The sequence below is a fragment of the Coturnix japonica genome, chromosome 2 (genome assembly GCF_054131305.1).
Source record: "Coturnix japonica strain WE chromosome 2, WE-NBRP24, whole genome shotgun sequence".
NCBI classification, from domain to species: Eukaryota; Metazoa; Chordata; class Aves; order Galliformes; family Phasianidae; genus Coturnix; species Coturnix japonica.
The window spans coordinates 135,222,482-135,235,228 of record NC_140664.1 but is presented as its reverse complement, the minus strand read 5'-3'; the positions used below and the strand labels follow the sequence as shown (position 1 = coordinate 135,235,228).

Sequence of the window (12,747 nt, the reverse complement as noted above, 5' to 3'; positions counted from 1 at the left end):
AGCAAAGATTAAACAAGCCTATCTCTGTTAGCCAAAGAGCTCCATTTACCCCACAGAGCGCCAAAGTGAAACTTAACCCAACCTTGACCGCTCCAGCTGTCAAATGCTTGCTAGCCATGAACCCGCACTGCGCAGTTCCCAATTGCGGCCCTCAGGAAGACTGGAGGCAGGGACAGGAATGCAGCAGCAAGATTTAGGGCTTTCCTGTATCTGCTTCAAGATAAACCACGCTAAATCTCTGCCTCTCGGACAAACCAGCTGACCCTCATTTGTTATTGCACGTTACTCTCGCGAGGCTTCTAGGAGACACGCAAGCCAGGACTAAACTGCTACAGAACCAAAAAAAACACATTTTAAGAAATTCTTTTAAGGCTGAGGAGAAGAGAAAATTCGGGAGCTGTTTGGTTTTATGGCATGATGCATTTTCTCCCTTTGCATCTCCCTGCAGAACTCCTCACCACTTCAAAGGTGCTGGTTTCTCTCCCTCCATCCACAACTGCCTTTCGCAGCTCTTTTTTGCTAACCCACTCCCTTGGCTCCAAAGACACGACTTACCTTTTCCTGCCATGGATTAACATAATTAAACTGAACCTAGGGCAGTTTTTCCAACCATTTTTCCAGCTTCGTTTCAATTCTACTACTTTTGAAGAAGGGCTTATATACCTAAAAGCCAGCCTGTTTTTTTCCACCTCTATCAGTTTGGTCTAATAAAAGATATTACCTCTCCTCACAACCCGTACATCTCTTGAGCGCACTTGAAAGGAAGAAAATATTTACCCCGTAAGAAACATGGTTGGCAAGTTATTTCCCCTGACTGCTTCTGATACCTGTGAAGGTTATTTGCAGGCTCATAAAGACCTCTTTCTCTGTCCCAGCTCAGCTACTTCCAGAGTCACAGCCCTGAGCCTTTGAACTCCTCATCTGTTGCTGCCGCACCAATAGCTGAGGCATCCCAATTACAGCAACGCGGGGCTGAAGCTTTACTCCCCAGGTTCCCAAAGAGGCTGGCATGACCTGAAACGGGGCTGCAGGGCACAACATCATGGGGAAAGGGAGAAGGAGCTTAACTTGGATATCTCTTGAAAATAACAAAGCTGGAACTGGAAAGCTTGATGTGCCTTAGGCAATCAATGGGGCAAACTGCTGCAATTCAAGCTGGTTTTCAACAAAAAATCCAGCAGGAACTGCAGTATCCAAGCACAGGATAGTGCACAATATTGGGAGACCAGTGTTCAGTGAGATGATCATCTCCATGCAGATGTCTATCTAGGACCCACACTCAGTCTTTTCAAGCCACTGTATCACTCGAGATAAGATGTGATGCACTTGTGAAGCTCACATTCAGCTTTTCTACACCTAAACTGTAACCGTGTACCACCCCATACAAATCACTATCTCCTTCAAAAACCATTTCCAGCTACAAACTACCCTAAAGTTCTCACCACCCTACTTGTAGGAAGAAAAAGTCAAATGCTTCAAGGGTAAATATGACAGTTACATATTTGCCCCAGGGCAATACTGAGCAGGAGCCCAAGTGATTGCAACACCAAAGCATGAAGAGAAATGAGAGTAATTCTGTCCCAAGCTCTTAAGTTGCATTCAGTTCCTCTTCCCTCAGAAAATGAGCCTTCTGTCCTATTCTACACAAAGACCTCCAGGTTCTTCATAGACAGAAAAAAGGTACAGATGTTCAGAGATGTGGTTATAGCTGTATCTACACAACAGAACCCATAGCACCAAGGACCCCTGAGCTAACCCTAAGCTGACACATGCAGGCATGCTGTGTTGGTCCTGCAAGAGCAGAACAACCTGTGTGCAGCTCTGAGCTCTGCTGCTGGCTGCTATGTCAGAGGTGCTGCCCACAGAGATGCCACAAGTCCCCACTTCCCATCTTGTGGTTTCTGTGCAAGATCACACAGCCTCCCTACAACTCATCCAGGATCAGTCTCATGCTGAGCTCTGAGATGCTGGGCAGACTATAAATAGGATCCTGGGAAGAAAGGCAGACCTGGAAGGGACCTTTAGAGCTCAGTTCATCCAACACACCCTCTCTGTGGTTCACTAGAAGGGAATCAATGAAAAGACTGTAAATTCTCTACTTGTCCCTTGAAAACGTTCCCACATCTCAGTACACAGGGGAAACAAGCACACATACAAGGGGTTGGCTATTAGTAGTGATGAGCCCCAGTGCTCCAAGCAATGGCATTTGGGATGGGGCAGGCACAGCACCTTCCATCCACACACAAGAATAAGCAGGACTGCAAACCTACACAAGACTCAGATTGATCTTCGTAAAGCAAATCATGCTGTCCTGGGAGCGAGGCTTACCTTTCCTTCTTTATGAGATAAAATTGCATTGAATGGGAGTTGCTTTCATCTTCAACATGAAAATTTCTCTTAGAAAGTTCTGGGGTTTTTCATCAGGGATTTTAAAGTGAAATTTGTCATTATTTATACCCAAGAAGCAGGTCTGGACTTTCTCTTCCTTCTTTTTTTGCCTCTTCTTTACTTGGCTTTCGATGAACTCTTTCACCACTAAGTCTCCCTTCAATTGCTAGGACTGCCAAGTGCTGGCAAAATGGCGTACAGCCCACTTTGGAAGTAGTTTTGAGGTCATTATTAACAGCAATTAACTCCTAGGATTGGGAGAAGTCAAAGTAGCATAATGAAGCTGGACGGCCAACAGCATAAGAACTTGAAGGAGCTGGGGCCCTTGCACCTGCTATAGGTCAACACCAACAAACCGATTACTCACATGCTAAAACACGGACAGTTCAGCACTTCCAAATGGTTCCTATGTCTGTCAAAACAAGTTTTCTTTGGCAACTGCAATAGGATTCAAATCACTGTGTTTCTCCAGAGCTACAAATAGCCTTCATCTAAATGAACAAATTAAGTCTTCCCTCAGCACCACAGGAAGGTGCAGGTATCATGAGGCTCCATCAGGGTTGGAAAAGACCGCCAAGACACCCAGTCCAACCATCCATCTACAACCAATATATGAATGAAGCTTCCTTGGGAGAAGAAATAGAGGGAGCGAAGGTGCTCTGCCCAGAGACAGATTTGGCATGAGGCTCCACCTAGAACACAACCCACTGACCACACTTGATGGTAAGAAGAGAGTTTATCCCATTTCAGCACCACCAGAAAGCAGAAAAAAGAGTTAAGACAACATTCTGTGACATTAAACCAGGCCATCTTGGCAATGTCTTCCTCTCTACTGTCATGAGTAATAACCCCAACCAGAATTAATAGGCTGCAGAGAATTAAGTGATTCAGGGGAATCCAGTTCTTACCCATCTTTCCATCTACATCAGGCCTCCATTCCACCGGTCCCAGGCACTTGTACCTTATCCTCCGCTTTCAAGCATCCAACCTGCAACAACAAACATACACAGAGTTTACAGATGGATTTTGACACAGCAATTGGAACAGAGACTGAACAGGATCATTCTTCACACAGCACTTCCCCACCATCCTTTAGGCTGGGGGAAGGAGGGGCAAGGAATTGAGACCTGGAGTCCATCCTCCTCTACACAGCCCAAATGTTATGCATTGAGTACACTACAAAGCCTGTACCTTTTCCTATATATATATATATATACCTTTTCCTATATATATATATATATATATATATATATATATATATATATATATATATGAATATATATATATTATATATATATATATATATTATATATTATATAAAATATAATTATATATTTATAATATATAATATATATATATATATTATATATATATATACCTTTTCCTATACCTTTTATATATACCTTTTCCTATATATATATATATATATATATATATATATATGTATATATATATATATATATATATAAAATAATGTTGGAGTAACAAGCTTACAGTTCTGCTACAAGTCTCCTTGTGTAAGAGGATGCCAGTTTCCACTTATAAGAGTGGAAAACCTCACTTCAGTCTGAACGAAGGCACAACATGCAAATAACAAAAGTGAGACATTCACTACAAAGGAATGGCTGCAAACAGGGATTGAAAGGGTTTTCTGCAGCCGCGGTGCCTCAGTGCTGGCAAGCAGGAGGATATTTATCCAACCTATTTTGAGAGAGACAAGCAGGAAGGGAAAGCGATAAGACAGCGGTGAAGGCGGAGAAGTGAGTGCCACAGAGAGCGCTGCTCCTTTCACTGCTGCAGCTTCATCCTGAGACAGCACCGCTCACAGCGAGCTCTACTCTGCCCGTTTTCAAGGCAAGGACGAGGCAAGGAAGAAAGTAACGGGCTCAGATGGGTTTAAAGTCTTATCTTGAGGAGGCTGGTCCATGCCAAAGGGGACTGAGAGAACAGAAATGCACCAAAAAAATCAGTGTAAAAACTCCGGCTGATTGTAACAAGAACAGGAAACAGCTCAAATCCTCACTGCTTTTGCTTCCAAAATTGATGCAACGCTTCCAGCAATTGAGCCGCGCTCAGAGTTTGCTCCGGGGCCACGTGCAGATAGCCTGCATTTAACCCCACATTCCTGAGCCAGCCCAGCTTAACTCCGCCATCAGTGTCACGGTCAGGCTATTCTAATGGCTTTCTGGAGAACTTTCGGACCTTTGCAAACTGATTCTAGTCACAAAAGCAGACCTACAGAAACCATGCGAGCAAACATTGGAAAGACATGGCCCCAGAGATCCCAGTGAGCACACAGCTCACACAGCACAGCAGATCTCATGGATACGTCAGATAAAATGTTTACTGTTGTTGCAGATCTCCTTAACCCTGAGGACAGCCAACCTTCACACTGGGATGTGAACACTGTTGATTTCTGTGGCTTCCCAAAGACACGTACCAGCAGCTTCCTGTTACAGAAGGACACATTCCTGTTTCTAGTATAAATTCTGTTTCTTTACGATCTCCTTTAGAAAGCAGGGAAGCAAAGGGAAAGGAAAAATCCTTTCTCTGCTCCACATCACTTTGAAGCAGTATCCCATTCCTCCTCCCACCGAGATCTCTGACCCCCGAGTGCTGAAGGCTGGGTTGGATGGGGCCCTGGGCAGCCTGATCTGGTGGGGTGCAACCAGCCTACAGCAGGGGGTGATACTAGATGGTCCCTTCCAACCCAACATCTTTAAGGTCCCTTCATACCCAAGCCATTCTATGGTCCTGAGATTAGCAATCAGCTCCCAGGGACCCCAGGGCAATGCAGTGCTTACATCCCAGGTTGTAGAGACTCTTTCTATAGAGGTAGCCAAGGCTCATCTGGATGCCCACCTGTGCAACCTATCATAGGGGGCCTGCTTTGGTGGGGGGCACTGCACCTGATGGTCTTTTGAGGTCCCTTCCAATAGTACCAGCAATACCTACTCACCCCAGCCTGAGCTCCACTTCACATATTGGTTTGAAGGTGTACGGACACATCACTGTAAAACAATAACAAGCCACGGTTGCCCCCAAAATGCAGCTCAGCTGGAAAGCTACTCAAACTAGCATTGCTAAAATTGGGACTTTCCTTGTTTTTCTTTCAAGCAGCGGGGAACAACATGTTGGGCTCACAGCGTTTAACAAGCAAAGAGTCAAGCGGAAAAAATCTCTCCTTTTTTTTTTTTTTAAGAGTTGACCACATTAACTTTCAGCAAGTTTCCGGGAGTCCTGCCAGGGCGCTGGAGTTTTGTATACTACGGAACTGTTAAAAATATTATTGTCAATGTTATTTTCAAAAAGCTTCAGAGGCCAGGGCTGGGGTAGCATTAAAAACAACAGCAAAGCAAATGAGATTGTTTTAGCTGGGAGAATACAAACGTAGGCATGTGGGTAGCTTGGTCAAACAGCCTGCAGGCTTGGCCAAGAGGGATTCAAGTGCAAAGAGTGGTTGAAATATCAAAGATTTCCTTGGATTATCACAGTCATAGAATGGCTTGGATTGGAAGGGATCCCAAAGATCATGTAGTTCCAATCCCTTGCTGCATACAAGGCTGCCAACAACTATATCAGGCACGAGATTAACAAGAATTGTCAGATTTTGGGGACACTTGAGACATGCCCCATTTATATGGCATCCGCTCCTCATCCAAACCATGCAACACACAGGTGTGGTCAAAAGAACCCATTCACGCTTACAATCCTATGTTTACAAGCATGCAACAGGGATGGACTTTCTGCAAGTATGTGTAATCAAGGCCCAAGTTTTCAGGCTTATCTCATAAGTGACCTTAAGGGACAGACTGCACAAGCCAAGAGGAGAAAAAGCCTTTTCTAAGGCTGCAAAGCAAAAAGTGACACACATGCACGCCAACAGCTCACATAAGGAGGAACCCAGTGCTCTGGAATACACTGCATGAAAGCCAACAAGGAATTTGATACGAACACACATCAAGCAAGGATTTTCCTCCCCATTTTGGAGCACAGCAATTTAAAACAGCTTAAGAATCTCTTGCACAACAGTATGTTGCTCGGAAAAGAGATGCTCTGTACATTTCTAAGAGCCATCATGCAAAATGGAGGATACCTTTCATCATAAGTGACCAAACCAATGCAGCTGTGCTCAAGAAATCCCTCCTGAGCCATCCTGTTTTACACCTGCTAGAACCAACATGAGCTTTAAAACCTGCATGGCAGATAGCTGTTAACCTCCCCGGCAGCCCTTTAAAAGAGTCACTAAGATTTTAAGACATCTCCCCTATCAACTCTTTCTCCTCCTGCAAGTGATTCCCTAAGTGCAATAACACATCCAACATGTTCCAGCCAGCTTTTCTCAGTTGGTTTCACTCTTCCAGTAATAATTCCTTTACCAAATTCAGTGGAATAATCAGTCATTTACACTGGTGCTTATATACAAAAATAAGTGTTGGTTTTGCACAGAGATCACCAACTGCCAGAAAACCATAAAACAAGGAAGCAAAAGGTCTCCAGGCTTCATGTCCCATCCTGATAAAAGCATGAAAGCTGCTCTGCCACCCCCCAAGGAGGCCTACTTGCTAACAGACCCACTTTCCTTCATTGCCAGCTTCCCACTGACATCTCACCTCTCCCACAGTTTGCCCTACCAGCCCTCATAAGCCACCATTAGCCTCCACTGGCTGTGATCAATTGGCCTCTCAGCTGGCTGCCCTAACGAGCTGCAGTCTCAACCCTGCAGCCAGTCTGCATTCGATTGATCAAAATACAACTTTCTGATCTGCAGAGAAGCTGAGGGCTCAGACTTACTACTGTCTGCTCTCTCAGCAGCAACCTGGTCATTGTAGCCTGCCTACACCTATGAGGGCAGATAGTGATAGGGATGGTTTTAAACTGAGATGGGGAGGTTTAGGTTGGATATCAGGAGTAAGTTTTTCCCCCAGAGGGTGGTGACGCACTGGAACAGGTTGCCCAAGGAGGCTGTGGATGCCCCATCCCTGCAGGCATTCAAGGCCAGGCTGCATGTGGCTCTGGGCAGCCTGGGCTGCTGGTTGGTGACCCTGCACATAGCAGGGGGTTGGAACTGGATGATCTCTCAGGTCCTTTTCAACCCAGGCCATTCTATAATAAGTTTGGGTGGTCGTGCGCAGAGCCAGGTGTTGGACTCAACGATCCCTGTGGGCTCCTTCCAACTCCCGATGTTCTATTATTCTCCGATTATTTTCTTGCTCACACCACTTCTGTTGCGTAATTCCGAATCTAGATGAGACCAGGGGAAGCCAAGCTCAACAAGCACTTAGTGGCAAGGGCAGATTAAAATGCATGCTGTGTTTCTGGGTGAAAGGAATGCATTCCTGCATAGCCCCGGGACATTGCCGACTCCAGTTTGTGCACACATTGATGGGGTGGTGATGAGATTATGAAACAGGAACACGTGGGTCAGCTTTCACATAAGATTCATTCTCCTTGTCCTCCTGACCTGTGGTATCACATGAACTCAAGTGAGCTTGCCTTCCTGTGCGTGACTGTCCACACATGATACAGTGTGAACCATCAACAGGGCAGGAACCAGAGCAGGTAGCACCAGAGCAAGGAAATATGACCTGAAGACCTTCAGAAGAATGGAGCCCATCAGCTGCAAGAGACCACGGACCAACCCTGGAGTGTCAGGGCAGCCACACAACACCTTCAAATGCAAAGCGAGTCAGAGAGAGAGTTGCTCAGCTGCTCCCAAACCAGGTCATTTATTAGGCACAGCAGGGAAACAGTCAGCTCGTCTTCGAAGAGAGCCCTGAGAAACACTGAGCAACTCAATATCGATTCCCACGGCCCAGTTTCAGACAGACAGGATTAATTTCCAGGATGGAAAGGAACATATGCCTGCATATCAAAACAAAACACAGGAGCCTTTCCAGTTCTTCAGCTGCGTTTCAATGGAAACCAGAAGGCCATCCTGATGGAAAGACTTCAGTCTTCTAATTAACTCTCCCTGTTGAGTATTTAATGTCGCTAATTGATGATGAGAGGTGGTGTGCAGGCAGTATTTGCAGTTGCTTTGTAAATCCTTAGGCTAAGATTTCTCCAAATCAAACAATAATAAGGCAGACTTTCTCCCTGCTGTAAGTCCCCCCTCCCCACAAGACGTCTGCTGGAGGAAAGGAGTTGAAGCTCATCTCAGGGCTCATTTACAAGTGTTGGAAACCTTCCTGGAAAACGTCATCTGTGATACTGTCACTTCCATGCAACATGCCAAGAAAAAGACCATGGGTGCCAGGGACATGGTGTGTGCCATGAGACACCCGGCCCCTACCCTCCTCACATTGAGGGGAAAACTCCTCCTGATTCAGCAGAGCAAACAGTCCACCAAGGGATGTCCCATAAAACCACCAGAAAACTACATGAAATGCATCATGGTGTTGGGATACTGACCAATAAGGCCAACACACAGCTCCAGAGGCCCAACATGGGGTTACCTCCAGCAAAAGCTTCTCCCTGGTGGTGAAGCAAGCTTGGCTGCTCACCTGTATCACACAACAAACCTGGTTTCCAATCCCCAGTGTTGAGCTCACATCACTGTTGACCAGGAGACACTCTTGAAGGCAGTAAAGTATCCTAGATGCAAAAGCCAACGCAATCCCAACACAGCAAGGCAGCACACGCCTTGATAAGAAATTTCTGCTCCAAACCCCCACCTACATTCAGCATATGCTCCAAATCATCCCTGAATTAGGTAAGGACAGGACCCGTCCCTTTCTACCCAACACTCAGTGACTGCAATCTGAGTTGCTAAGTTGCTCAAATGAAACCGGGCTGTGTGAAACAAAATAAAGCAGAAGTACGTATGCATGAGGCTGTGCTATGGTTACACGTTCTGAGGAGTAATAAACGAAGCAGTGCTGATGGTCCCAAAGCTCTGGTCTGAAGCTCCAGCACAGATCTGTTTGTCATAGCAATAGCATTTCCACCTGCACCTTTCCTATGTCTCCTCCGGGAGTCTTCACGCGACGCCGTCATAGACCACAGCAAGCAGAGCCCAGGCCAGCTGTGCAGATGTCTCGCTGGCTGACCTCCCCTTGCCAAAAAGATTCTATTTTTTTCCCCTAGTATTAGTTTTCAAACCACCTACTCCATCATACGCATCAAGCACAATTAGCTTATCCCCAGAACATCCCAAGGAAGATAGGCTGATGCCTGCAGAAACCGAGCTGCAGCAAGTCGACGGGAAGGCTCGAGGCACGCAAAGAATGCTGAGTCTGATTTACTACGAAACCCTCCTGCTGCGAGCAACTGGTGCACATGCAAGTGGAGTCACGTGCGTAAGGAATCCCACACCTGCACGGGCTGCTCCGTGGTACCTCCAGTAAATGAGTCCCATCTGCTTGACAGCCCATTCATAAAAACACCCCAGGGAGAAAAACCGCGCGCCAGCAGGGAGGTGGACGATATGATCTCATAGGACCTTTTCCATCTCTTAACTTTTATGCTTAGTCACAGAATAAATATCTCCCATGGTGTGAAGAAACGTGCTGGCTTTGCTCGCCCGCTCACGTTGGCAGAGCACTGCCCTCCAAAGACATCTCCCTTCCTGTTGCTGTTTCCTTCACGCTTGCAGGATGTGCCCAAGGAGAATTAAGCCAAGGAGGACTCGCATGTGGTCCTTCAGCTTCAATGATCTCTAAGGCACCCCAGCCATCCATTAATTCCTCTCCCAGAAGCTACAAGCAGTGCAAGAGTCTCGTTCCAGTATTAATGGACAACCCGCGCTTCTCAAGCACGACCCTGTCCAATAGAGAGAAGCATCCTGTCCAGCATAAAGAAGGGGGCAATGCAAGGAACCAAAGGGTTTGGGGAGCCACGCAACCTACATCTCTTCTTGCAACTGGATGGGCGTCAACGGATGGTGAAGCAACACTCGCCAGTCACAACACTGGAAAGAGGGCTGAAAGTAGAAAGTTCTGCTTTGGTTTCTAGTTCAGATGCTGGGCCATGGGCTGACCCTGAGCATTGCAAATTCTCACACGATTTGGTGTTTTTCATTAGTAGCCCGTTTCCTGGAATCACATGATGACATCAGAATCCACACTTCCTTATTTTGGGTTAAAAAGAAGTACTTGCAGATGTCAAAGCTGAAGAAAGAAAGGTAAGTCAGGAAGTCTGGAATGTTCTAAGTTCACTATAATTAATTATTTCTTTTTTGGAGGGCGGAATGGGATTCAGGACTCTTTCTCCACTGTTATACAATGGAAACCTTACACTGCGGGGAATGACTTAACCTGGGTGGGCTTCAACACCCCCAAACATCCCCACCTGTAATTCACAGATGAGAAAGCAGAGCTTTCAGAGCAGCACTTTCCCACACACCACAAAGCCCACAAAGATCATCTGGTATCAACCCCCTGCTATGTGCAGGGTCGCCAATCACCAGCCCAGGCTGCCCAGAGCCACATCCAGCCTGGCCTTGAATGCCTGCAGGGATGGGGCATCCACAGCCTCCTTGGGCAACCTGTTCCAGTGCGTCACCACCCTCCGTGTGAAAAACTTCCTCTTTCCTCTTAATATCCAACCTAAACATCCCCTGCCTTGAGGACTAGCCCTGCTGCAAAAGCCTTCTTTAGATCTTATGCATCCTATACCATGCTGTTGCAGCCCTGCTGGGCTCAGTGCTGCCATGTTACAGGCATGTGAGCTGCAGCTAATCACGGCATGAAGTCATGAACTTTGTCCCTGCATCCGCATATCCGCAAGCGCTGAGAACAGAAGACTGCAGATCAGAGTTATTTCCTTTTCTGCATAGAAAGAAATCACGACGATCCAGAAGGCTCCCACCTACAGTCTGCTGTGCTGTGATGTGAAAAGGGCAGCGAGGTGATGGATAAAACCAGTGGTCTTTGCCCTTGGTGCCCAAAGCTACAGAGCTAAACAAGATGCACAGCAATGAGAAGCCAGAGGAGAGCAAACTCCTCTGAGTTTCTGCATTATCTCACCTTTGAGATTAGGAGGAAGCGAACACAAACCTGTTCAGTCACATTGTTCCCACTCAGCCTTGGCTTTCAGCCACACAGTTACACCGTTGCAATTACACTGCTGTATTCCCCGCTGTTCCCAGGACAGATGTGCTGCCCCTGTGCAGCCCCAGGGGGGACATTCCCCCCTCTGTATGCTCCGAGGTGCTGCAGTACAGCTGCTCCCTGACAGGCGTGCAGAGGATGCTGTAAGCTGGGTGCAGAGGTCACCAAGCATTTGGGGTCCTGCCGTTATCCCACAGCTCCCATTCCCCTCCACCTGATGCTCCTCTTGCACCACTTGGTTCTCAGGGATGCAGACCAAACCAGAAAGTGACTCAAATAATTACTTAATATAAAACAAAATAAAAGGACATAAGGTTGACCAGACACTAAAACACAACTTGCTAACAGCCAGCGTCAGGCTGGACAGGGCTCTGATTTCTATGATTTGCATTAGAAGAAAAATGCCACCTGAGTTTCCATGCATGTTTAAGTGGAAAAATACAGCACACAGCCCTGCAGTGTTATTGGTACCTTTCCCCTTTGTAAAGCAAAACAGAACAAAATGGGACATGCCACAAAAACCAAAGAGATGTGGAAGTCACAGGTCTTCTTCTTTTTCCCCTTCTTTTTCAAATGAAAGCAAGTTATTTCATGAAGCAAGCTCAAAAACCCAGCTCACCCATACAAAGAAACCAGTTTGGAAATCCCCCTCCCTCCACCTCCACTGCTATTTGCTAAGGAAACCAGAGCCTTGGCCCCAGCCAAAAGAATGATCTCAGCCATTCTTAAGAGAACCTACAGTGCATTTTCATGAGTCATGGAAAGCAACAACTCGTTGCTTTGGTAATGCTAGGTAAGCAACTGCTCATCCATCCACAACCACACGCTTCCAGCAGTAAGTCAGAAAGCAGACTGCTTCTTGATGGGTTATGGGGGAAACGGCCCCAAACGGAGCCTTGCAGCACGGCTGCCTTGTTTTATAGGATGTGCCACATGTAGGATTTAGCAGACAGGTTCTATGGTCCTCCTATGGACCTATGGAGGAATAGAGGGGATGGGGTCAAATCAGAAGCCGGATCATACAGCCAACCTCCTGCCCACCAGACCAAAAGCCAACACCGCAGGCTTGTAAGGAGCACAGGTTGCTTCATCCCACTTCCAACCAGGGACTACACAGCACGTGTACATCTGTTCAACTCAACGCACACAGATGCATTAAAGCCATCCTTCAGCTTTCCTCAGTCTCTAACCAAACTGCTTCCTCTTCTCATTTCTCCAGAACTGCAAGAACAGCCCAAAGGATGCCAACATGCAGTTAAGCAGAACACAGCTGCATCTACCGACACCTCAAGACTCATGCAATAGA

The 12,747-nt window shown here is 46.5% G+C and overlaps 1 protein-coding gene across 3 annotated transcripts in view; it reads right to left on the bottom strand.

The window, feature by feature from the left end:
• The window catches only part of LOC107308787 (mitogen-activated protein kinase kinase kinase 3-like), a 54,219-nt gene that overhangs the window by 38,144 nt on the left and 3,328 nt on the right, over window positions 1-12,747 (bottom strand). For 2 of the 3 annotated variants that reach the window (XM_015852906.2, XM_015852910.2), the window contains exon 2: window positions 3,297-3,376. In XM_015852906.2, the coding sequence (XP_015708392.2) occupies window positions 3,297-3,300 (4 nt within the window). In that variant the 5' untranslated portion in view covers window positions 3,301-3,376. Of the gene's footprint in view, window positions 1-3,296; window positions 3,377-5,347; window positions 5,401-12,747 lie in introns of those variants that run through there. The other variant, XM_085539062.1, reaches the window with a different exon arrangement.